Genomic DNA, 27,611 nt, shown 5'->3' with positions numbered 1-27,611 from the left:
GCAATAAAGATCTAACATAAGAACATAGAATTTATGTAGGAGGAACATTTGAACTGGAAATAGGTAATGCTTCAAAGTAAGAATGACCAGGCTGATTAAGACATCCAGTAAGAATCTGGTAAGACCAGTATCCTGCTTCTCATAATAGCCATGAATGGATGCTTAAGGAAGATATGAAAGACTGGACAGGAATATATAACGCTTTCTCTGAGCTTCCGGCCATTTGCAGCTGAGAAACTTCCTGAGCCAAGCATGATTTCTGTATATCTAGTAATTCTCAGTGAAATCCTCTCCCATGAACTTGTGTAGTCCTCTCCTGAAACTAAACTTTTAGCAAACACAACATCCTGTAGCAGGGAGTTCCCAGCTTTATAAACAGACACTGTGTGAAGAATTACTCCTCCCCCCACCCCAGTTTTGACATCTGAGAGTCACAGTTACAGTACTGAGATTCAGCCTAGGTTTCTGAATCTGGCTGCTGCCACAAAACCTGTTCTGTGAAGTCAGGCTCTATTGGAACAAGCTGCAGGAACGGGTCCTCCATCAATGCTATTGCGCAATGAGTGAAACAAATCAGAAAGGAGAAGGCAATAGCAGCTGCGTATGACCTTGAACATCAAAATGGCCATGTGGAGACATTTTTAAAATGCATTATAGCACACCTGTGTGTGCTCTGTGTGGTCTACCATGGTGCCAGAGTGCACAGGGCTGTAGCTTAAATTCCACTGATGATTTTTTCCCTTTTTGTGAAGTTCTGTTTTCAATTTTCAGTGTGTAGCTGTGTTACCAAATATGGGAGAATCTGCTACCACTTTGGACTTGCACCACTGGGGATGCATAACAGAAATGGATTTCTTTTTTAATTTTTTTTTTTAAATTCCAATGGTAAGCACTGATTCCCTGTAGCCTCCAGTGCAGACAGAGAGATGCTTACAGGCAGATGGTATGGTAGATCAGATTTTTTCAGCTTTGCATACATACAATTAAAAAAAAAGAAAAAAGCTGTGAAAAGGAATGCTGTTGAATATATCAGATACAGTAAGAAGGGTTAAGCTGTTCAGATCACCTGCTTCAGCTGCAACTCCCCCCCCCCCCCGAGGAAAATCAACAGTTCCTTTGTCCCTAGGGTGGTAGCAAGCCCTAACAAGGAAAAGCAGGACACATACCTTCCTTCCTTCCTTTATAACTAGTCACTGAATTGCTCCCAACCCATTCCAGATCTGGTAGGATAACTTAATTGTCTTCACCTGGAGGCCACTGCCTGAATTCCTGTCAGTTAATATAACACCTATGGAGTAAGGCACCACTATTTCTTTCTGATGAAAGTGGGTTACGCACCCAGTCCCATGGTCATGAGCAGTTTCATAGGTTCATTTGCATATGAAGATTTATGAGTTTCCTGGGTGTAACTGCACCTATAAAAGTTTGAGTCTATAAGTGTCATCAAACATAATTCCTCCCTAAAGAGTTAGATATATGAAAGATGAAGAACTCTTTAATAAGTTGTGGTTATGACTGAAATTTTTAATTGCTTCCTTTACAGTGAAAGGTCTGTATGGAGAAGGGAATGCTACTGGTTTGCTTTCACTGGTGGTGAAATAGGGAAATTTCCATAACAATTCATGATCAGGTGTGTAGTGTTACTCCATAAGGCAGCTGAAATTTTGCAAAGCTATTCAGACAATAATCCTCATCACAGAATGTTATCAACCAGTACTGTGGGTCATAATTCCCCATTTCTGTAGTTATAGATACCATTCACACAGAATGTCAAGAGGAGTCTCCAAGATTCAAATCCTAAATCAGTAGTAAACCAGCAAGTTTATACCTTTTTCCAAACAAGTAGCTAGACAATTAGGCTAGAAAAATAAAAATATTTAAGCATATGGACTCGAACAAAGTAATTTGTTGTTGTTATGTACTTGTTCTATTCCTACAATTATTTATGAAGTATTTTGTAATAAGCTTTGAAACCTCTTGTGTTGCCCAATTCCATTCCAAGTGATGTGAAATATTAATGTTGTTACATTAAAAACTCTGGAATAGCAGTGAAAACAGTTGCTTCCTAGAAAACATTTTGACAGTTTGGTGAGGCATCAGGGAGTTCCACTAGACAGCATCTTATCACACTATTGCATAGATAGCCAGAATAAGTTTCAACATAGACCAGTAATGACTCCTTATTCACATGTCCACTGCAGAAATGAGAATATGGTAAGTAAGACCAGAAGGCCTCTAAGGCTTGAAAACCATGGTAAACATGACTCTGAAAGAAGTAAAAATGTGCAAGTCCGCAACCAGGGTGATAAGCAAGAGAGAGAGAATATTAATAATTCTATTTTTAGCCATGTTTACTGATTTATAAATTTTATTGCATAGAATAATGATTTAATGTAATACTTCTGACAACAAAATGAGAGAATTACATAAGTGGGAGACAAGTACAGAGGGGAATGGCAAAAAAATTTCTGAATAAGGAAAGGTATCTGTTTCACCAATGCTATCCTAATATACCCCTAAGTGTTAATCTAATCTAAACAAGACTGAAAGCTTATATAAACTAGAGCTTTGAATTCCCATGGATAAAGAAACAAATACTGCTTTTTGAAAACTGCATATAGTTATCATATGTTGTATACTCTTGTATATATCCTGTATCAACAAGTCTGTATTTTGGGTTGTATTCAGAGATACTGGAAGCTATAGCTTCCAATCCTGTAGCTGCTTGTGATTAATTTCAAAATAAACCTGAGAGACAGAGGGGTCTTAAACATGTACAGGGCTCCTCCTAGAGTGAAATTAATGGTACAATTTTCTTCTTAAGCTCAAAAGATTAAGCTCTGTGGCAAACAACAAAAAGCATCTGAAAACGTTAGTCACTTTAATTTTATTTACAGATCACTCTCTGGATACTCACTTCAACTATTTCAGTTATATAGGCATCCTTAGGAACCTTTTTTTCCTTTTATGTAAAGAACCTTAACATACCACAGGAAAGGAATGGAATACCTGTTTCTCAGGTGTCTTGTACAGATATGCTTTTTCACTGCTCCCATAACTACCGAAACATTACCCAAAGTAGACGAACAGTGACTTAGACTGGTTTAACTACTATGACAGCAGAAGGAATATGCTCATTAAATACACCTTTGGTAAATTAAACGAAAAATTCTTATCTATTGATTATTAGCTCCTTAGTTGCACTACTAATATTATTTCTGCCCAATGTGTTTTACAGATATTCCATAAAATCAAAGTTATGAAGGCAAAGAGGCCTACTCTGTTTCACCAGCGATAAGCCTCTACTGTACAGATGTTCACTTCGACTGCAGTTAGCCCACAGACAGTCACCTCTAATACATACATACGATATGGGAATGACGACACGATGAATACAGATCAAGAAAATAACAAACCTAACTGTAGGATTTAAATTATCTGTCAAGATTACAGCAAATGCAGATACTGCCTGCCATTAAGTGTATGATATTTGCATAGATTATTTTCTTTAGCATTTGCTTTCTTATAATGTTAGTGTAAGTGGCAGCTGAGTGATTTACAAATCTAACTTTATGGCACCATCCTGTGGCGTACTTGATAATTACACAACTCTCAGCTGCTCTTTCAGCTGCTGTTAACTGGCTGTGGCCTTCCATCGTGAGCGGCCACACTCCCCAGCAGTGGTGGAGCAGAGGACAGTTTAGAGCTTTAGTTTCATGTCTCTTTCTGTGGCTAAGTATCCCTGGCTACTCTAGCAAAGTTTTACCTTATCCGTGGGAAAGTGGTTGGAAGGGAAGCGAGTTTTCCCTACTGTCCTAAAATTGATTCAAATATACTCCTCAACCCATGGCTACTATGTATAATACAAATAAAATATAGAATTGGGAGATAGGTGTTTGAAGAAGAAAATCTCAGATTGGATGGGCTGAAAATCTTCATCTCAAAATCCTGAAATAAACCAGAATAAGAAGACTGTGGGATTGGTTCTGTGGTAAGTATTTCAAATAAATACCTAAAGTCAGAGTGGTATATGACTGGAGAACAGGCAATACGGTATGTGCCTGTATAAAGGAGGGAGAGGACAGAAGTGATTCATGTCTGAAAGGTCCCTGAATTTGACCTGAGTTGTCTGCAATAATTTAAAGTAAATAGCGAAGTGGTGAATAATTAGATATAAAAGTAGACAAGATTGTGCTGTTTCTGTTGGTTTTTTTTTTTTCTAAATAACTCGATTTTCTAGGCAAAGACAATGTGACACACTTCATTCAAGTGAATATTAATAAAACACATTATGTGGTGCCACTCGGAAATTTATTAATGAAGCTAGCAAAGTTGGTAAGTTTTATGAGGATTATAATACAGGCAAGGAACTGGCTAAAAGTGGTAAGGTACTGAATGATTTTTGAATGGTGAATCCAGCCAGGAGAAAGCTATTAGATTTTACTACAGTCATTAGTGACCTGACATAAATGTTACCAGTGCTCTGCTGACAAAAACAATTAGAAGGTATCATTAGTATTATGCAGAAAAAAATGGTTGTTCCCAAGAAATGGAGGCATGAAACAGAATGAAATTCGAAAATACAAACTATAACATCATACTTCTGAAGAACAATAACAAAGAACGTCCTGTAAGGAGAACACAATATTTGGAAATAGCAAAACGGGTTGATCTAGTTTATACAGGATGATGACAAGTGTGATAAAATTGTAAAAACATCAGGATTTACTTACCACCTGAGGTATTTCCTGCAGAAATAGGAGTGACGCTGATAAGACTTTGAAATGGAATATTCAAGTAAATCAGTATGCAGAAAAGACACACATCACTGGCACATATTCAGAAATGACTACTGAGGTGACCAAGGGAAGAAAAACAAAGGCTGAGCGAGATTAGACATGATTGTTGCATATAAATATGTTAACCAGGTAAACACTGAGGAGGGAGACCTGCTAAAGTGAAAGGGCAGTGATGATGAAGAACAAACCAGTATAAACTGTTAATTTATAAATTAAGATTAGAATTTAGGAGAAAGATGCTAACCTAGAGGAGTGAGTTTGTAGAACTGATTTCCAGTTGGAACACGGGAACAAAATCTTCAATGGTGAATCTAAACAAAAGAAACGAGGTGATACAGTGCCTCCAATAACAAGAACTGGACTTGATCCACATCTCTTCCAGGTCTATATTCTTCTTATACTGTTATTCTGAAGATTAATTAATTGTGCTTTTTTGCAAATATGACCCTAGAATGTGAAATTATTAGCTTTACACTATTTGTGGTTTAGCCCCCAGTTGACTGGAAAACTTCTGGGGAGAAACCCAGGCCTATACAGCATGGTATCATGCATAGCACCACTCTCTCCAGTGTTAATTTTCAACAAACTGTCCTTCAGGAAATGTTGTTGAGTCCTCCACAAGCCGTCAGCCCAGCCTTACCTGTGGTGGATCAGATATTTCCCAGATCCTATAAACTAAAGACTGGTTGGATGTGTTCATTTATTAGAGCCAGCTAGGAAGAAGCTGAATGCTACCTTCAAAAGGTAAGAATGTAGTTAAATAAGGTATCTATACTGGAATGGCTGTACAGTGTATGGTCACAAGCATAGTGATATTTCTGGGTTTATGGCATAGGTTGACTGAGAGTTTTCTGCTACTACTAGGTTCTTGTTTGCATTAATATTGCCTTGGAAAAGCAAACAAACAAACAAACAAAACCCACAACCAAACTGAATATGTAAAGAGCTAGTTTGGCTTCCCAACCCAAGAATTCACTACCATGTACACAGTTATTTTGAGTTGTTTTTCAGAATACTGTTTTTATCAATTAGTATCTGGGAGGAAAACTAGAGCTTTTGTGTTTTGGTTGGGTGTTAGTCAAAACATTTCTTGCTGTTGGAGGAGACCATGTAGCTTTAAAGCAAACCTCAGAGCACTTTAATCCTTATTCTCACATTTGCTCCGCTTTTCTATTAGTTCTTTTGCAATTTGTTGCTATCTTATTTTAGTTCAGTGATGGAATTCTGAAAACAGCAAATTCCAAGAGCACAAGTGTGCTCAAAATGTTAGCACTATGTTCACTGTGGGATTGCATTTTGCGTTCAAAAGGAAGATGATGAATCTAGAATTTTTGGAGAAGAACCTTAAAGTTAGTTTGGATAATTATCCGAAAGTTTAGAAGATGAGTTAAATTTTATTGAACCAATGAGGTACTGCTTATGTGACCACAACTGAACTGAATAAACTTCGAGTCTAAGACTTGCTACTGTGAATGGGAGGTCCCATTATCCACCTCTAGAACTTCTAAGGAATGACCATTATGACTTTAAATTACATTTGTAGGAACCTCTTTCCTTCTCTCTTTCCTCCTTCCCTAGATTTTTCTTGCTTGTTTTAACCTTTTCTTCTAAGATTTCAATTACTACTTTGCTTCCCTCCTTCATCCAAGGTAGGAGTCAGTACTCTGCTTTCCCTGAGATGCTATGTTATTCAGGCACGTAAACTTTTCCTCACAGATATTCTCTTTCCCGCAGCAGAGAGCGCAGGCTATCGTTGTGCTACATTGCTACACAAGCTTTATTTCCGTTATGAACAAAAGCTTCAGATTTTCCTTACTGAGAAGATCTTGGAAAAAGTAGACACCCATGTTTCTGAAGACATGAAGGTCTCTCTGTAATTGGAACAATTGCTTTAAGCTGTGAGACGGTTCAGAAGATGAGTCTATTGAACATCCATCTGAGAAACAGCCATTTCAATGGTGCCTGAAGTAAATTCTGCAAAATGTGCCTGCAAGAACTACTCAGTACTTACGTGTCTCGATCTCTTGCCTACTTTTAGCAATTCTACTCATCTTCCTCTTCTGCAGGACTATGGAGCTTCTTGGACTGAAAGGTATTTCAACAATGCAATCCAGACAACATAACTGCTCTGGTAGTCATATGAGTCAAGCCCTATGACTTACAATTTCTGATTACAAAAAGAAATATATAATAAGCTTAAAGATTAGGGCACAGTTGTTTCTGAAGGTCAAATGTACAGTGCAACTAAGTTTAGGAAAAGAATTAGGAGGATTAAGTTTATACTTATTTTTGCATAGTTACCATAGGCAACTATTAAAGGTTTGGTCCATACTTGGTATTTGGTTACTTCTGCTGCCTGTTTATACTATTCCCATCAAGTTAGTGTGAGATAAACCAGCATGTGAACATTCAGTGAGTTAACTAAGCTGCGATAATAACATGGAAACATGTCTTTACTTGTGGTAAAAACTCACTCTCATCTTATTTCAGATAACAGGGCAATTGGCAGTTGACATTTGACTTGGAATGATGTAATTTGGACAATTATTTACCTAATAGTTAAACTGTGTATCTTCTTTTTATATATTCTGCATTAAGATGGACTGTGTGGGTTCAGTCTTGCTGAGCTGGAGCAAGGAATTCTGCCCTACCTTATAAACTGTGCCTTAGCTGGCAGGCAGAGAGGATGAGCTTTCAGCTGTGGCTTAGGGTGTAGCTCTATGTAGGAAGGAACAGAGAATTTTCTCACGTTGGTAGAGACGTACAACTTTATGCCTTAAGGCTGAAGACCAATATGATTTTTTTTTCCTTCTGCTAGAATGCGATAAAACTTCACTACTTATTTTTTCCTATGAAAGAAAGATTTATTTATTTTCTATACCAAAAAAGGAAAAGTGTGCATATGTATGTGTATTTATATATACACATGCATATATATGTATATTTACATACCTATTTACATATACATATTTACATATAGGAACTTTCACCATTTTTTTCTAAAACATGTAAAACACTGGCTTATATAGCATGAAGGCAACTGTCCTGATGGGTATCGCATTTGGACAGTTATATACATTACATTGCCTGATGAACTCAGTTTCAAATTTTAATTTCCAGTGGACATGAGCTATACTAGAAAGCCCCGTAAGCAGTATCTTTGCATGCTGAACAAGTTAAAAGATGTTTAACTGCAAGCACTGTCTTGGGTACTAGCAATCTAAATAACTTCTCCTAGTGATCTGGCTTTAAACGTACTATTTATCAGTAGTATCACAAACTATTAGTAGTAGCAAGATGTAATATTAATAAATTAGTAGCAAAAATTATTACTAGCAGGTATTAGTAGTAATATGTAATATTAGTAAGTAGTAGTAATAGTAATAACATGTAGTAGTAACATCCTTTCTTAAAAAAGAAAAAAAGAAATACAACGGCAGTCTCTTTCTGTGTATGTCTACGGAGAGGAGCTTCATATTTCTTTAAAACTTTACTATTTTCTTCACATTCTTCAGGGGTCTACTTTCTGCCTCCTCCTCTGCTGTTATTGATCCTATGCTTATTTAACAAAAGCCTACTTGTTTCATGTTTCTGAATTTTACTCATTGAATTACACATTTTGTTACCTATTCTACAATATATTAGGAACGTATCTCTTCCTGCTTGTTTGACGCAACTAAGAGGTTTACTATGTTAATAATCTTATTTCCCTGGCCTTTTTCATTCCTCTCATTCTATACCATCTTTGCTGAAGACCATCTGAATGATCCTGAAGCTACCCTCCAGCCCTGGTTTTTTATGATTCTATGATCTTTAATCAACACTGAGATCTAAAGTCTCTCTTGGTTTCCTCAATCAAATTTAAAGATCCACCACTTCTGTATGGTTCCACTGCATTCTCTATTTTCTTATCCCTAGACAAGTATCAGCCATTCACGACTCGCACCTTTCCTTGTTGCTTCCTACTCTGTTACCAGTGCATTTCCTTTCAAAACTGTGAGTAAATTCACATGCTTTGAGAAAGAAAGAAGGCAACTAGATCCTATCTATTGGAAGGGTTTTGGATCCAAAGATTAGATCTAAACCAACATCTCAATTATGACAACTACTGGAAGCCAGTGCATGCACTAGTAAAACACCTTTTTGCAGAAAATGTTGCTAAATAAAGCAGCTGGATTCTGCATGTGTGTCTTCTGGAATAGTCCCAAATAAGTCTGGCACAAAAGTCTAAAACTGCCCAAGAAACTTGAATTAAGGCTGTATCAGGATGCAACCTTTAATTATATGGCTCCATATGTTTTTACCACAGTATTGCTGCCTCATTCAGCGAGTAGACAGTTATTAGTATTCATTTGTAATCGGTATCTAGCACTAGACTTTAATGAACGCCATCAAAATATGATGCAAAATTTAAAAATATATTATTAAATTCTAAGTAATTTAAAAAATACTATGTTTAAAGAAAGCTCCACCTAACTGCAACCACTTAGTAGCACAGAACCCTTCTGCAAATACCTCTCTGATATATCTCATGATAAATATTCTGAAAATGGGGAAAAATGCAACTATAGGCCAACTTTGATTGTGTTAGGTAACTTACCCTGGGGCAGCATCCTACAGTGATTCTGTGGCAGAGTTGAAGTGGCAGTTCAGATCATCTTCTCAGCATTTATCTGCCTTAGCCGTAGAACTGTCATTTTTCTTCCCACCATCACCTGCTTCATATGCTGTGTCTCAAAATTTTTGTAATATATGACAGAGCAGGCCTGTAGGCAACAGCCTACTTACCTATACAATCCTAACCCAGTACAGGTTCATGCAAGAAGGGAACTGGGGTTGTTTAGCCTGCAGAAAAGGAGGCTGAGGGGAGCTCTCTACAACTACCTGAAAGGAGGTTGTAGCGAGGTGGGTGTTGGTCTCTTCTTCCAAGTAAAAAGTGATAGGACAACAAGAAATGGCCTCAAGTTATGCCAGGGGGAGGTTTAGATTGGATATTAGGAAAAATTTCTTCACCGAAAGGGTTGTCAGGCATTGGAACAGGCTGCCCAGGGAAGTGGTGGAGTCATCATCCATGGAGGTATTTAAAAGACGCGTAGATGCCGTGCTTAGGGACGTGGTTTAGTGGTGGACTAGGCAGTGCTAGGTTTACAGTTGGACTCGATGATCTTAAAGGTTTTTTCCAACCTAAATGATTCTATGATTCTAAGAACTGCACTTGAACTCCCTGTCAATTGTTCTTCTACCATGTTTCCCCCATCTCCTCCATCATAAATTGCTAGCTCAGGTACCACAAGCTCCTGGTCCAGCCGGTTCCATCTTGCATTTTCTCATTAGATTTAAGTTGCCTTCTTTCAACTTTTTTCTTCTCCAGTCAATTAGCTCTAAATCCCTCCTTTCTGTTTTGCTCAGTATTTCTGAGTGTCACCCTCCTGTTTTGCAACACACATCCAGTCTGCCTTTCTTGCCTAATAATGTAATTCCCTCCCAATACCAGAATCATTGTTCAGCCTGTCTAATCTCCTTGCTGAACTGGTCTCTAGGTCCTCCTGCCACTGGCTTCCTGACCCAAGGTGGCTCAGTCTCCTTTCCTAAATACTGTCTTGCTAAGCCACTCCAGTTTCTGTAGCCCTTCTTCACTGATTTCTTGTCAAGCCATTTATTTCTCTTCCACTCTCAATCTTGCCTCATCCTAATGCATTGCTTTCGTTCCTTACCTGGTTTTATCCCCCCTGCATTCAGATCAGTGGGATCATTCTTAAGCCAAAAATTGTTACCTATGCTCAGTCCCCATGTCTAGCTGCATTTTGGCATAAAACACCCATTGTGGGAAAAGCCTTTGAGCTTGCATAGTACTTCATCAACAGCTGACTGCTTAGTCTGTTTGGAGGAAGGTTGCAGAGACTTGGATAATGTGATCTGTAAGGAAACTGATGGTGCATGGTTGCTTTACAGGGCGATGAAGTTTGTTTAGCAGCAGGAGCTGTGAGGGACCTGAACATACTGAATGATGGAATCTCCAGCCCTTTTGGTAGCCCAAAGACAAGAATTGTTACAGAAGGCATACAAATCTATTTTTCAAAAGTCAATAATTTGGCAGTGTGAAGGAACACACGAGAAACTTATTCAATAATGCGACATGGATATCATATATGACCTGTTATTAGTGTGTAAGAGCAGACCATTAGGCTCCTAGAATGTTCAATGTCTCTGACATGGTTAATCAGAAGGGCTGCTATAATAATTACCAACTTGTGAAACAATGGGTGGAGACAGGACTTCAATTTTAGAAACCCACTTCAAGTTTCCACATTGCTCTTCCACCTTCTGTCTTTCTTCAGCTGGTGAGTGTGTAGCAAAATGGTACTTGAATCTGAGTGTTAATAAATGCAAAGTATTGCCTACAAGAGGAGAAAGTCTAATTCTACTTTAATTCCCCCCAAAAAGATCTGAACTATATTGACTCAAAACAATGATTAAGAAATACTGTACTTGCCAAGGACAGAAATTTAATGTGTAAAAAGTACTAAATGCTAAATAGTTTAAAAGTCCCCATAGTGAGAGGAAGTAGGAGACAGTAGTTTCCAGGAATATGCCAACAGGGAGAAGAGCTCTGCAGAGTCTAAAAATTGGACCCTCACTACTGATCTTTCACGGTGATTAACTAAGCAAATAGATCTACACACAGAACGTATTAAAATCCTTGTTCTGTTATATTAGCATCCTTTCTACATTACCAATGCTAAAAACAAATTATACTTTGTTTAAAGAACACATCATCATAGTTTATATTTGTGGCCATAGCTCCTGGAAAACAGAAAGATGGGTCTGATGAAGTTGTTATGGTTTAAATCTAATGTCTGATACCTCTCAACCAAATAGGAGAGAGGGATATGATTCCTTTTTGAGTGGTTACAACAATTCAAGCTTCATCACCTGGAATAAGAAGGAACCATAGCATAAACAGTGATGATGACACAGCTTTTCAAAAGTTATGTGTCTCTCGTATAAGCTAGTCTCTGCCAAATTTGAGTTTTCATTGCAAAGCATGGCGATAAAGCACAATGACCTAAAAGCTTGTTATGTTTTCTTAATATATTGAAAGTAATTTATTTTTACATTGCTTCGTACTCGGAAATAATTGGACCACACTGGCATGACATCTTTTATTATATATATTAATATCCAAGTTGAGGCAGAAAATTTCTGCCAACTTTCAGTTTGCATCATTATAAATCAGCAAAGATATAAACAGCTGAAAAGCACTACTTATAAGAGAATTGTGGGGCAATCTCAAAAGAATTACAGCTCTACCTAGGAAATAGGAACTAGTTGTAAACCTATTTTAAATGCCTTTGTTTAAATTACTGAATTCAGATATCAAACTTGACACTGACTTTGCAAAGATCCATTATACTGTTCATGAATGCCTTTTCAGTAAAATGTTCCTTAAAAACTTCCTTCAGTTTTCTCACTTTTTGATGAGAAAGGGAACAGTTTTTTAATCAAGCGTTTTTCTAAGTACAATAGGAAGTTAACATCGATGACTTCTGGTCTTCTACTTTATGTATGTATCTAATAAAACATAAACCAATACAATATTTGAGATAAGCTAGAAATAAATGTTGAGCAGTGAAATATCTTGGCTTTCAGATCACCAGAAGGTGTCAAGATCAAACTGAGCTGTGATTCACTTCAGGAAAAACTGAACAAGCTAAACAGGAACATTTAGTTTCAGTTACCATTTTCCTACCCACTCACCTAGTCCAAACAAGGTAGGCAAGTGAAGCACAAAATGCTAACTGACACTGACTGTTAAGAAATGCAAAGTACTTCATTTTGGAGGAAAAATCTAATTCCGTATTTGTTTCACACAGATTGTCCAACGATATTTACTCATGAAAGGAATATCAGCATTCTAAACATCAATACGGACAACTCTGTAAAGACATCTTTCTGCAAAACTGTCAAAACCAACTAACAGGAAAAACAAATGAAAACAGTAAGTAAAATAAAACTGAATTCTTACTGCAAATCAGTGGTTTGCTCTTACCTGAAATACTAGGTGTGTTTTCTGGACCAGCAGAATATGAGTAATTATAATACTTAATGACAACAAAAATTAGAATGGATGTCAAACACCGTACTTTAGAACTAAATGTTTGATATTAGAGTAACATCTGCTATGAAAGCAGATGTGTGGAGTCTATACTGTCTCTTAGAGTATCTGGTACTATCCATGTACAGATAGGAGACCAGATAATTTCAGAGTCTCGTCTAATAGTGGTAATTCCTATGTACTTTCACATTTTCACCTGGACTTTTAAATTTATGAACTCTGCTTATAAAAAATGATCTGTCTTGTATTTTGGAAAGGCATGAGGTATTAAGTAGAGGTAAAAGTTGTTTTTATAGAGGATAGATCACAGTCACATTAAAAAAACAGGCATATAGATCAAAAATTATCGCCAGAAATCAAGGAAATGCAGAAAGTAGACTTGTGTGTAGCAGTTAAGCTCTTGTGGGTTATGGTGTCATTTAATAAAGATTAGGACAAGTACTCCTAGCCCCATACAGTGAGGAAGTAAGGCAGTAATGGCACTGAAAGTCTGCAAGCATTGATATATTTAAAAGCCAATGCTCTGTACATCCTAAGCTCTCTAAGCATTTTTTTTTTCTATACACCCCTTATCTTTCTCCCCACATTATTCCCAAATTTTACTTCTTGCTCAGAAAGACTACCTTCCCGCATCTTAAGTTCCTGTAACATCCCAATCATCTGATGGGCATGCAGAAGGTGGGTAGGAAAAGGGCAAGAACAAGAAGTGAAAACAGGAGGTACAAAGAAATGGAAGCATGTCTTCTCTTTCTGTTCTGCAGATCAAAGAAACTTTATGTCCATTTCAATTTCACCCTGTAGGCCCCACTCTGAAGATCAAACCTGTGTTATAATCAGCATATGTTTCATGGAGGTGGAGGCTTATGGGTTTTGAGTGGCTGATACCATATCCACACTACTTCACCCACACTAGAGTTTCAAGTTGTATGAGTGACTAAACATATAATGATTCCATTTGGTTGATATTAGCTGTATTAATGAGGCTGCCATTGGGAATAGTCTGTATCTTTATTCACACACACACATACATGAACTGATACATAACTAAATGTAGCTCAACTTCAGATGTATAATTTCCTTCTGTTAAAAATCAAGCAACAAACTAATACTCTGGTATAGCACTTCAGTAGAATGACAAAACCTTATCACTTAGTGCTGATGACTGCATTAATACAGCAGTTCATTAATTTCCCTGCAAACCATGCCAATTTTTACAGCTAAGAGGTATACCTAAGAGATAACACAGATTTTGCAAAAGAGACCACATCAATCCCTTGAACTGTCCTTCTTGCTCCACTAGTTATTAAGTTTTCAAATATGACAGTACTTAACATTAAAGTGAACAATCTTACTGAATTTATACGGACTTAAAAATTAAGCAAGTGCAAGTCTACAGAATGGAGACCAGCACTATAAAAATTACCTTCAAACTTAAATAACATGCATGGTACAGTTTACATCTTACAGCTTACCTCAACTTACATAAATGAATCTCATTCTTCTGCCACCTTTTGCAACATTTGTAAATTGCTCTCCCTGATGTATTAATATATGTTACATTGGACCTACAATAAACAACATGATTTTTCATTTAATTATGAGATGTTGTTCTCAGAATATAGCTGGGTGTTGTATGCCAAGTGCCAACAGCAAATAATACAGGTTCTTCCTGTTCTGAGAGAAACCACATCAGACCATCTTCTTGTTAGCCTAGACTCCATTTAAGAAAAAAAATGTATTCACATAACTATTAGTGGGACAAAATATTCATTCCAAACCAATTTCTTATATTCCTGACTAACTCACTCCTTAATACTCAACTGGCTAAAATCAAGATTGACTGGGGACATGACTTGAGAATCTGAACTGTTTAGAATTTTGTTACTGCTTTTTATTAAGCAGGCTTTTTTTTTTCCTTAATTGTGAAATTGAAGAACTGCTTAGGCAGGTACTGCTACTTAACACTTCAGACACAGGACCAAGGACCTAACACTTGCCGTTATGAGGTCTGCTGATGTCCTGTCCTGGTTTTGGCTGGGATAGAGTTAACTTTCTTCCTAGCAGCTGGTACAGTGCTATATTTTGGGTTCAGTATGAGAAGAATGTTGATAACACACTGATGTTTCTCAGTTGTTGCTAAGTAATGTTTAGACTAAGTCAAGGATTTTTCAGCTTCTGATGCCCAGCCAGCAAGAAGGCTGGAGGGGCACAAGAAGTTGGGAGGGGACACAGCCAGGAAAGCTGACCCAAAGTGTCCAAAGGAATGTTCCATACCATGTGATGTCATGCCCAGTATATAAACTGGGGGGAGCTGGCTGGGGGTGCAGATTGCTGCTTGGGAACTAACTGGGCATCGGTCAGTGGGTGGTGAGCAATTGCACTCTGCATCACTTGTTTTGTATATTCCAATCTTTTTATTATTATTATTGTCATTTTATTATTGTTGTTATTGTCATTATTGGTATCTTCCTTTCTGTTCTATTAAACTGTTTTTATCTCAACCCACGAGTTTTACTTTTTTTCCCATTCTCTCACCCATCCCACTGGGGGGGGGTGGGGGAAGTGAGTGAGCAGCTGCATGGTGCTTAGTTACCAGCTGGGGTTAAACCACGACATGTCCATTATAGGGTTTTAAGGCTTTAATAGTAAATATGCATTTTTCTTCCTACAGGCTTCAGTCTTCCAGAGTGCGCTTTCTTGTTTAAATAGCTTCCTTTCTATGAATGTTCTTACATAGCTAGTAAGAAGTTTGAACCATACCATGGACCACATTAAAAGCACAGTTGTTAATTTGATCTTGCTTCTCCAGAGAAACTACATACACTATTAGTAATACAGGTGACAGGCATAGTACTCTTCGCTGTGTTTTCTTTGAAGCTACCCCTTTACACCTCTAGCTTTTACATTTGAGATACATTTGAATTAATGTTGCTGCTGTTTGCTTCCTGGGAAAACTCTCACAGCTGACTTGCACCAAGAATACCAAGAACACAAAATGGCCGCAACATATAAAGTATTGAAATGCAGCAGATCTCAAACTGCAGAACAAAGAAGGAGCTTTTGTCACAAAAGCATTTGATCAGTGTGGGTGATTTCATCAAGGACATGCTTAGACATGAGTGTTGTTGGAAACTGATGAAACAATGGATCAATATAAACCTCATGTTTTGAACAAAGTGCCCATTTATCAATCATGCTAACAAAGTTATTCTGAAAAAAAACAACATTCAAGAGTGGAGGCAGTAGAAGAAACAGTGGTGGATCGGATGCATGAGAAAGTTTCTCAGAAGATGATGGTGTATGTGAAATTATTTAAGGACAAGTTAGAAGAGAAATGAAGTATGTAGTAGGACATGGTATTGGCTAGCCTGAAAAAGCAGGATAAGGACACCGCAGAAGACAAACATAGCAGAACGCAAGTCATGCAGTCATGCAAACAACAAAGGTCAGCATGGCCCAAACAGATGGACATCGTATGTAAACAAAGTTAGGCTATATTAGATAGCTAGTTCTGTGGAAGAGTACAACCAGCCTAAGCTTAAGAAGGGAAGAAGACTTGTAAATAAATGCATATCACAGCACTCTTGATCTCTGCACAGATATTGAGATTATAAGTAGCAGCAAAACTGTACTTTAAAGATGCAGTAAACCTGAAAACTTTTAGAACTGTTCATTTTTGTAATGATTTTAATATAAGCATTTTACTTTGATGAAGAAACCACCTGGTTTTAGTTTCTCACATTTACCTACTGCTAAAGTAGGTAAGATTCAAAAAACCAAGATATTTTTACAAACATTCATCTTATAAAACAAGATGACTTTATTAATGCTGTGTGATTCTGCTCTATATTTTCCTGAGGATCAGAAACACTTTAATTAGTTTTGGTTTTTTTTTTTTTCCCCAAAACACCAATGTACAGCAGATATTTTTCAGTAGGGCGATTACTGATTTGTCTAAGGTCACAGAACAAGTGCCAGAGAACTAGGTTCAGTAGTCCTGACTCTAGTGCTCTTATACATGTGAATAATTTGATGTTTTGAGACTCCAGCTTTTACATCAAAACGTAAATTTGCCCCAAAATGCCCAATGATACCAAGGATGGGGAGAGGGAGTGAGAAAGACAAGTATATGTGCTGATTCACAATGAAGAAACAGAGATTACTTTTCATCAAACTGCAGCTTCAGCCCTGTTACTCCAGGCAGACATATCTGAAAGAAACAGGAGTACTCAATACATGGACTGACCTATGCGCACACTCCTATACTACAGTAACAAATGCACAACGTTCAAAGATATTCAAATATTTTTAAAAGCCTATATGAAAACCTTTTTTAGACTAAAAACAGATACATTGATTCTAACCGCATTTTGATCTGCATTTAAGTTTGACCAGAGAAATTGTTTTGTCATTTCAGTGTTAACCATTGCACCAATACAGGCTTTAAATATATAGCTGACCAGTTCCTGTAGAAAGTACAGCCACTTCATATACATTACTGGGTGTCCTTCTGAGGGATATGACCCCAGGGGAAGATCCAGTGTAAATACAGTTATGCTGGCATGGGTGTTTTTGCTGGTATAGCTCGACTTTGCAAACTGTTATTAACTCTGCTGGAAAAAGCACCTGTGCGAGTATAACTGGTTTTGTAGGAGAAGGCTGGCTGGTATCTCCAGCTGTACCTGGTGTGGCTCTGCCCGTGATAGGGATTGTTTTCCTGGACTTACACAGGTGACAACTTGTTCCACCCTATTGGCAGCTGCTCTCACGGCCCTAAAAAAAAAGACAGCGTGGCAAAACTGACATCAAAGGCTCTCTTAAAGGTTTATTTTGTATTGCCGCCACATTTGTATGGCACTCGTAATTCACACTCAGAAATCACACTGTACACCTGCAAAAGACCCCCCGTGGAAGCGAACGACCGGAGCCCCCCAGGCAGGAGGTGCCCAGCCGAGGACGCCTGACAAAATTAAAGCCGAGGCCGAGGCGCCGGCCCGGCCGCCAGGCTCCTCAGCCCGACCTGCAGGCGAGGCAGACCAGCGGCAGACCCGGCCCTGCTGGCGCGGGAGGGAACGCCCCTTCCCTTTCACGCGCTCCCCGCCGAAGCCCGGCGCGGGGGCGCGCCCGCTGCCGTGGGAGGTGGGGAAGGAGCATTAATTACCGTCGTCCCCACCGCACAACCTGCCCGCGCCGCCGCTCCCCCGGCGAAGCCCGACGCGGCTCGCTGCCGGCCGTCCCGCCGGCGGAGGAGAGGCCGGGCGGGCTCCGCTCCGCCCCGCCCTCCTTCCCGGCATTCCCCGCGCCTGCTCGGCTGGCCTCGGCTCCGCTCGGCTCGGCTCGGCTGGGCTCCGCGGCTGGCGCTATGGCCGCCTACAGCAAGTACCTCACCGTGCGCCACTCCGCCATCGCCGGGGCCACCGCCGCCGCCTGCGCCCTCCTCTGCCTGCTCAACAAGCGGCGGGCGGCAGCCCAGCACGGGTGAGCGCGGGGGGGAGCGGCCGGGGGAGGCGGGCGGTGGGGCCGGGGGCCAGGCCTGGGGTGCGCGGGGCGGGAGGGGCGCCGGGGGCGAGCGGCGGTGCGGGCGCTGGGAGGCCGAGGCGAGCGAGAGCTGTGGGAGCCCTCGTCGGCTCTCGGCCCGACGGAGGGGCCGCCCGCCTCCCGGCTGTTACGGGGCGCTGCTGCCCACAGCCTCCTCCCGGGGAGGGGGCTCAGGCCGCTCTCCCCTCCTGCCTTCCCTCAGGTGTAGTCGATGCCGCTCTTGCGAGTATCCGGCCGCCGCCACCTTGTTAGTCAAATTATATTCGTTTTCTCCGTTTTCCTGACTGTGGACTAGTATTAACGAACAGTTGACTCCCAGGGATGTCCTAGGACGCCTTATCTACATAGGCAAATAATGGACCCCAGCTATGGTTTTAATGCTGCCGTGTGAGGTACGCGGGTAACGATTTCAAAGAGGTGGTATCTGGTTTGTTGCCTCTGAGGATGCCTTGCTGGTATACGTGTGCCAGGGTGTGTATTTGTTCATCTCCTGTGAAGCCCTTGGGTACCATAAAGCGTAGCAGCTGAAGAATATACCTCAGACTCAATCCTTTCACAATTTTAGTGTATTTGTGGCTGTAGATTATTGACCATATGCCAAAGACTCGGTATGTTAGAGTAGTACAGTTAAGGTACCCTGTAGTCGTTACAGACTTACCCTGGTACTAGATTGTGATGGTGAAATGAACTTACCCAACAGACTTAAGTAATAGTATACCTGCGATTAAGCAACAATCCAGTTTTATTTTACCTAATTCCTTTCATACACATGATATCTTTAAGCGCTTTGTGAAATTAGGTAACCTTGTCATATAACATGTCAGAAATTTATATGCTGCTGACAACTCATGCATTTGCTACCTTACATTGTTTGCATGGAGTAAAACCAACAAGATTGCAAACTATTGCTGAGAGTTGCTCTTCTATCAAACTCGTGGGGAGGGATGATATTTTTCAGGTATCTCTGCTTAATTTAGTGAAATACTGTTGTAAAAAAGGAGAAAAGCTATATAGAAGGGAATAAAAATGGTGAGCTGGGAGAGTTACTGACAGTGTAGTGCAAGATTTTCACACTTAATGTATTATAATGGTGTTTGTAAGAAAGACTAGGCCATGCAGATGTTCTGGGAGCATCTACGTTTTAATTCAGATCAAGAGTATTCTTTTAAAGTGAATCTCCCAATTGTCCATGCTTACCTTGCTCTGCCTTTATTGAGGAGTGATCTTGGAGCACGCAAACTAGATTACATTCAGATTGGAGCACATCTTCAAATGTAGATGCAAGTCCAGTGTAGTTTTGAAGTGCATTTAGTACATTCCCACTACTAGCAGCATTCAGTTGACAGGAGCAGGCTAGAACTTGTCCAGAGTAATCTCCCTATCCCTGAAATAAGTATAATGTGGGTCCTGGGTTGTCGCCATAAACTATTTTGCTTGGAAATCTTCTGAGGTTGATCTGCAGGACTTGACAGTGGCAATGCATCTGTTAGCTTGAGGGTCAATGTACTCAAAGTGAGCATTAGCCTTAATGCTGAAGACTATATTTGGAATGTGTCCTTCTCGTATGAATCTTCAATTTTGCGGGTCCAGTGTTAAAAATCTGAGGCATTCAGATGTATTAAGTGGACCAAAGATTATTACAAGATTAGTGAGAATTGGAAAGTGGAGATAATTTATGAATTATGTTCCAGCTAACTCAGCATTTGAATGGAGTTGTGAGAGCCTGACCTGATCTGTCCCTTTTCCTCTATCTGTACTGCAGTCTTTCTGATACCTCATCCTTTGCTTCTCTCATCTTCCTCTCTCAAGCCATTTTGCATTCTCAAATCTATTAGAAATGCAGTTGCTAAAATAAGTACCATACTTGCAAACTTGATTGTTCCACTTGTGCATATGTGTTGCTTTATGCTTTTGAGTCCCTCCACAGCTTAGGTCTTATTTACTACTGGTACTGTGTTGTGGCCATAGATTCCAAACTCTAACATCCAACATTCAGTTGTTTCAGTAATAGCTGTGCTGCTGCTTGAGTGCTATTTCTGAAGATGGTTTTTGCGCACTGGTCTTTGTTCTTTTATCTATGTTTCCCTGTGAGGCAAACCTTGCCAGGAGCCTTACAGAATGCTACCTATCAAGACTAGGCAGTAGGTAAGCTACATTGCCTATACCTCCAGCCTAGACAAAAGCATCCAGTTATTACCATTGCCTCATCCTCCTTTAGTCTCATTAGGTCAGGTATCATTCATCTCTTAATGCTTTGTTGCTAAAGTGAATTATAGCATACTTTTGGAAAGGATTGTCATGGTGCCACATCTTTACATATTCCAGCATACTTGTGCTGGTATGTGATGCTGACATATAACAACAAGTGGTAAACCTTTGTGCAGTAATGATAAAAATCTCCAGGGCCTAGTGTACCCTCTAATTTGTGTTGTATTTCTCTCTGCCTCTTTGGGAAGAGGGAGAAGTTGGGAGAGTAACCTGTCCTAAATTTGTTTACTTATTCCTATGGAGAAGAATTTCACTTGGCAATCTATGTAGTCTGGAAGAGGACTGGTAGTGTAGTTGCTGCTTGAGGTTAACCGAGTAAAGTGTGTGAGGAATAGTGGTGATTTAGTTTTATATGTGTGAATTCCTTTGTTAACCTTGGTGTATATAATGCCTGAAAATGTTGTGTCATGTTAGTATGAGATGAATTTCAGCTGCTTGAATTCTGGAAAGTGAAATTCTAGTTTTGGGCTTCCTAAGGGCAAAGGTGAACATTGCAGACTTGAATATAAACAGCAAAACACTGGCCTTAATGTTCAAGTGAACCATGGAAGTGTTCTAGTGCAACTGTGAACTTTACCTGCAAAAGTTCTTCCTTCCTCACATCGTTTATTTAAGAATCCACACTTAATTATTTATGCTTATACATACTTTATGTTCAAAGTAAGATATGCTATTATATTGTGTTTTCCTGGAATAACTGTCTGTTTTCTGTTTTGTGTGCTTTTTTTTAAGTTTTGCTGGAATGTTAGCAATGCTTCAGTATCACTGCTGGCCAAAGTTGAAAAGTAAAATAGTGTATAAATTAAAAAAAAAACCACAAAAACAAACCTAAAAAATCTTTTAGCAAATCAAATGTGTTTGAATGTGTAACAAAAAAGTTATCTTACCTAGACTCTTCCTATTGTGTGTGTTAATTTCGATATAGAATAATCACTTATAGAAATGATAGCAGGAAGGAAAGAAGAGGCAACTTTCACCTACTTTTCTGCTGTCAGACAATGGGGCAAGGTCCAGTACAACTCGTATCAAGTAGCAATGTATGAATAAGTAAGCTGTATATGTTATGGTAACCTACCTTAGTAGGTCAAAGATCACTTAATTAGTGCTAGCTCAATTAGTCACAGATGTTCTTCTGTAACAGCTGTTACACCACTCATGAGTTTTGTAGAACTGAGAGGTGGTATCACTTGCAGTTTACAGTATATTTTAACCACAACTTTCTAAAATCCTCCAAAATAGAACGACATAGAACTGTTTGCTTATAGTAACTTGTTAGTGTTCCATGTTACTTCCTTGGAGTAAAGCATGGAAAGAAAAATGCACTGTTTCTCTATTCGAGTTGCTCTCAAAAAGTCTGTTTCCTTGGAAAAGCTTCATTTCCTCTTGGGAGGGGGGAATTTGTTATATGTAAATGCAATTATGACTTCAGTTGTAGTATTTGGGTTTTTTAGAATCATAAGTTGTCTTTTTTGAGAAACTACATTATCCTGGGTATCAGGAAAAAACTAATCCATCATGAGCTCTTTCTGCAAACAGAAGTGACTTCAGCATTGATGATCAGTGAGTGTCTTGACAGTTGAAAATGTTGCCTCCATTTAGGGAATTGACTCATAAAATCTGTTTTAAAGACCAGTGGTTCTATTTTTTCCCCCTATTGAGTATTGGAGAAAGATTTATAGAGAGGAAGAATGAAGGAATACCAGTGGAAGTCAGGTCACTATTCTTTGTACTTTCTCCCCTGTCAGTTAAAATCAAGAAAAAAATTTAATGCCCAAGACTTTGTCACTGAGCAAGGTCCGAAAAGACTGATTTCTGGAATTTTTTTTCTTTTTTCCTTTTTTTTTTAAGAATAAAAAGTATTGAAATAAAACTTTAAACTCATCTTTACTATTTTCCTAAATGATGTTTTGTGCTGTAATACAAATACTGTCTGGTTGTGTGCAAACACAAACAACAAATGTTTCTCTTCTAACAGCTGCTGTTACTAGGGGATAGCAGTTTGTGGCTATGAATTAGTATGTTAATTGAATGCAAATGATCTCAATCTTACTGACAATGTGTGGGTGGGGATTGTAATTCATATTTGTGCCATATTAAAAAAAAAATGGCAAAAACTGTTGAAATGCTGAGCACCTCTTCACCCGCTTGCCCCTCAACCTTTACACTTCTGCTTTGGTTCACCTAAGCATTGTAGTTCTTTAAAGACAGACACTAAACCCATATTAAATAAACTCAAAAGTGGTAACCGTTGAAATAGGGTTATACAGTATAGGATTGTAAAAGGAAAAAAGGCTGTAGTGTACAACATTTGTAAAATAAAATGAAGTTATATGTTAACTTTCATCCACAAAAATGTAATCCTGTGTCTATTTTATGGGCTTTGTCTTGAATATTAGATATCATTGCTTCAAACAAGAAGCAGCAGAATATCTCCTTAAGGTTTGATTGCTTCAAAAATAAAACCTTAAGGGGTGCTACATAAAGGAGCTGGATATTGTCCTTTATCCCTCTAGTGAGAATTTTTCCTGAGTATCCATGTAGTTTAAAATAAAGTACTTACACAGCTGGAGAATGAAGTTGGATTACTTTCAAAAAGGTATTCAACTCATACAGCTTTCTGCTGGAACAAGGGACTGAAAGGAGTAATAGAAGGTAATTAGGGTAAAGAGTTTGAAACTGCAAGATTAGGGAAAGGGAATAAAAGGAATGGAGTTAATAGGAAGGAATTTGTAATATACGGAAAAGTGACAAAATAAAAGGTTTTAGAATCTGCTCCTAGTCACACTGGCCTTTCCTATCACCCAGCCGTGTCCATTAGAATCCAAGAGGATGCTAGGGTATGGACATATAATTTTGTGTGAATTGAACTACTGAAACCCAAGTGTTTGGCATCCCTCCTGTGGAGAGAAAAATGCATAAAGGAAGAACAATGTATGCTTTGGGGCTTTAGAGGTTAGACATGCCTAAAGCAACGGGAAAGGCTTATTTAAGTTGAGAGAGGTCAACAGAGTTGTTGACCCAGTGTATATTGAATAGGGTTTTACACAGTTAATCTTGGGTGACACATGATGTATGCACTTGCCTGTCATTGGGCTTCTCAGCTTTTTTTCTTCTGACAGAGTGGAAGTAGATGTTTTGCTTATGTCATTGGCTGGACTGCCCATGAACCTACAGTTTGGCAGTGTTTAAGTATGATCAGAAGTGATAGATGTGTTCACACATTTGGAGGAGCTTTCCAGTATAACTGTCCTGGTTTCAGCTGGGATAGAGTTAACTGTCTTCCTAGTAGCTGGTACAGTGCTATGTTTTGAGTTCAGAGCGAAGAATGTTGATAACACTGATGTTTTCAGTTGTTGCTCAGTAGTGTTTAGACTAATGTCAAGGATTTTTCAGCTTCTCATGCCCAGCCAGTGAGAAAGCTGGAGGGGCACAAGAAGTTGGCACAGGACACAGCCAGGGCACCTGACCCAAACTGGCCAACGGGGTATTCCATACCATGTGATGTCACATCTAGTATAGGAACTGGGGAGTGGGGGGCAGGGATTTGCCGTTCGGGGACTGGCTGGGTGTCGGTCGGCGGGTGGTGAGCAATTGCACTGCGCATCATTTGTACATTCCAATCCTTTCATTATTGCTGTTGTCATTTTATTAGTGTTATCATTATCATTATTAGTTTCTTCTTTTCTGTTCTATTAAACCGTTCTTATCTCAACCCATGGGTTTTGCTTCTTTTCCCGATTTTCTCCCCCATCCCACTGGGTGGGGGGGGGGAGTGAGTGAGCGGCTGCGTGGTGTTTAGTTGCTGGCTGGGGTTAAACCACGACAATAACACAGAAGTTTAAACATAGCAAGTGGCAGTTGTAACTTGAAGCAAGTCATGCATTTTTATTCCGTTTTTGTATTTAGGATGTTATGCTCTTTTGTTAGTTTGTCTCATTTTGTTAGGTTCTGAAGATGTTTGGGTGAGCCTTGCTAGCGTACTTTACATGAAGGGACCTGTTCTAGTTGAGTCCCCCATGACTGTTTGATAAGAAGAGTGAAATTATGTTGCTGCAGATTAATAGACTGCTTCCATGTATGTAAAAGCTTTAAAGGGAACCTGTGCTGCTTTGTGAAAAGGTGGCAGGTGTCAAAAAAAAAATCTGTGCAACTACATTAAAGTAGGTTTATCCAGAATGTGAATATGACTGTTCAGTCCACTACTTGCTGTATGTGCACTAGTATTTAGAAAAAAAACCCAACAAAAACCAAAACGAAAGACAAAACATACAGATAGGATTACTAGAAAATGCATCTAAAATCTAATCTTGTAGAAAAACCTGCCTGGGGCTCAGAAAAGCTGTCTTCAGCTGGAGGGTACAGAGACAGGAGAAACCAGATGACTCAGCCCTACTCCTAGCTTTCAGAATGCCTTTGTTTTGGGCCTGGGTAGTTAATTAGTGGTTTCTCTCCTATTAAGTTGCATAAAATGATTGCTGTCTAAGCCAAGATCTAGCGTAAGTGTGTGCAATAATATGAAACTATTTTCTTTTTTGCTTTGCAAAGAACTAGCTAGAAGTCTTTTTCTGCTGTTATCCATGAGGGAGAGCTACAGCCACAGCTCAGGCGAGAGCACAAGCTTGTGGAAAAACTAATAGCTCTAAGGTTTTTCTTTACGTGTTACTTTGTTATCAAGATGCAGACTTCTACTGAAACTTAGAATTTCCTGTGCAACAGTTCTGCTTTGTTGCCGCCTTCTCAAATGCTTGTAGAAACTTTTTGAGCTTTAGCAATGCAGAGCAATTCAGAACACCTGCTTGTAGTGACATAGCTGACTGTGACCTTCTCAGAGTCCTCTTCTTGGTTGCCTGAACACATTCCCCTCACATTATATTTGTTATGCTGCGACTAGCCACCAACCTAGAGCCAAGAAAAATGTGCTCTGGGTTTCTGTGTGTGCTCAGTGCGTACTGCGTAAACGGGCATGCTTTTGGACTGTGTCCAGGCTTCTGAGTAAGGTTGCTGCCCTTGACCTGAAATAACTGTGTTGTTCCTCTCTCTGCCTCTGTGTGGGGTGTGCAATATGAAGCTATGTCTACCAATGAGTGTGCTATGAGCAACAGTATACTTTTCTCATTATAGCTGTTATTTCTTCACGCTGTAACATGGTATGCTGTTGCATTCTGTCTTTAGTAATTTGAATTGTATTCTGTCTTTACCTTGTCTCAGTAGTATCTTGACTGCAAAACTAATCTGAAAACTGCACAAATAATCATGAACTATTACAAAATTGTTTATCTTGTGTGGTGTTTTTTTTTTTTAAAGCTATGAAAATTACCCAGTGCCATTCTAGAATGTAAGGTCTGCAAAACACAAATACAAAGGTTGCTTAGAGGTAACAACTCTTTGAAAAGCTCCACTTAACCCTAAACCAGATATTCTTCCGTTGTACTGTGTTGAGCAGAAGCTAGGCGTCCTACTCTACAGAAGGAAGGTAGCATGACCTGAAAATTGCAGCTTTTTTTGTTAGTTAAGCACAGTGTAACATTTTCAAACCCTTATTTCTTCTTCACCTGTGATTAAACTGGAAGTCTTGCTTATCTCTCGCTTCATCTGCAATTCCCTGTTATGCTTAGCTCGGTGTAGATTGCTTCCACCAAACTTTCTTCTGGAAGGAGACAGATATTTCTAGAGACAGTAATCCTTCAACTTTTTCCTGCTTGCTAGTAAATACCACAGAGCTAGTATTCCTGAGACCTTTCAGTAACTAGACTCAGTGGCCTCTTGAGGCTTTTCCCAGTTTCTCAAATCACTTTCTTCTTCAGCAGTGTTGAGAGTGATCCTTTTTGAGTAACCACCATTGTTGCATGTTTCTTTAGAGAGAATAGCTTCACTGGTATGGAAATAGAGTTAAACCCAAAGACTGAGTGCTGTGACCAACACTTATTTGGAAACTGAAATTGTGTAGTATTATCATCAAGTTTTCTGCCTACCCCCATGCTGTGCTGCTGTCCTGAAAGTAGGATCAGCTGCCAAATGCCTGTAGAGTCCTGAAACTCCTTATTAGTTTCTTTAAAACATCTTGCCGGGTTTGGCTGATTAGGTTTCTCGATGTTGCAGAGAAGTGTTTTGTTGTATTGCCTACTGTCTATGGGGTAAGTACTTGCCTATTTACTTATCTTTAGCGAGTTGCTGCTATTCAGTTACCATGCATGTATGAACAAAAAGTTTGGTGTAGTTGTGTCATCTGCTGGTACTGCCGATGACACCGTTCTTCACTTGTTGCATGCATGTTTGCTGTATAAGCTCTGTGCAGTTAAATAATGGGTAGCAGGCTACATCTGAGATGCTGCTTTTCCTGAAACTTCTTCAGGTGATACATGTCCCATTATATCTTTAGCCTGTTCATGTTGTTTTATTTAAAAAAAAAAAAAAAGTAAAATCATAGAATGATTTAGGATAGAAGGCACCTTAAGAGGTCACTTAATCCAAGTGCCTGCTCAAAGCAGGATCCACACTGAATTCAGACTGGGTTGTTGAGGGCTTTGTGCAGACGGATCTTGAAAACATCCAATGACAGATTCCAGAGTCTTTGGACAACTTGTTACAATACTCTGTTATTGTAATAGTGATTTTTTTTTTTTCTCTTGTGTCTGGTTAGATACAAGAAAATTCAGTTCATGTCTGTTGTCTGTCTTCTGCTGTGTGTCCATGTAAAGAGTCTGAGTCTGGCTCTGTCTCCTCAGTGGCCTCTTAGGTAATGAGAAGCTGCTGTTAGGTTCTCCCAGTGCTGTTTTTTTCTCCAGGATGATCAAGCCCTCTTCCTTCAGCTTCTCATTATAGGGCTAGTGCTCCATCCTCCTGACCATCATGATGGCCCTCTGCTGAACCTGTCAAGTTTATCAATTTTT

General features: G+C 39.3%; 1 protein-coding gene and 1 long non-coding RNA gene across 3 annotated transcripts in view; one reads left to right on the top strand and one right to left on the bottom strand.

Moving 5' to 3' along the window:
• Positions 1–16,715: 16,715 nt before the first annotated feature.
• LOC128147825 (uncharacterized) lies at positions 16,716–18,171 on the bottom strand. The gene is made up of 3 exons (XR_008237115.1): positions 18,077–18,171; positions 17,598–17,688; positions 16,716–17,125 (listed from the first exon to the last, which is right to left on the bottom strand). It is a non-coding gene; the product is annotated as an uncharacterized LOC128147825 (long non-coding RNA).
• A 35-nt stretch (positions 18,172–18,206) lies between these two features.
• ABCD3 (ATP binding cassette subfamily D member 3) overlaps positions 18,207–27,611 on the top strand; it is a 34,607-nt gene continuing 25,202 nt past the window's right edge. The window contains exon 1 of one of the 2 annotated variants that reach the window (XM_052800940.1): positions 18,207–18,393. In XM_052800940.1, the coding sequence (XP_052656900.1) occupies positions 18,278–18,393 (116 nt within the window). In that variant the 5' untranslated portion in view covers positions 18,207–18,277. Of the gene's footprint in view, positions 18,394–18,570; positions 18,846–27,611 lie in introns of those variants that run through there. The other variant, XM_052800941.1, reaches the window with a different exon arrangement.

This window comes from Harpia harpyja, chromosome 11 (genome assembly GCF_026419915.1).
Source record: "Harpia harpyja isolate bHarHar1 chromosome 11, bHarHar1 primary haplotype, whole genome shotgun sequence".
In the NCBI taxonomy this organism is placed as follows: domain Eukaryota; kingdom Metazoa; phylum Chordata; class Aves; order Accipitriformes; family Accipitridae; genus Harpia; species Harpia harpyja.
Note: the sequence above shows the minus strand (reverse complement) of the source record. Positions and strands in the feature narration are given on the sequence as shown.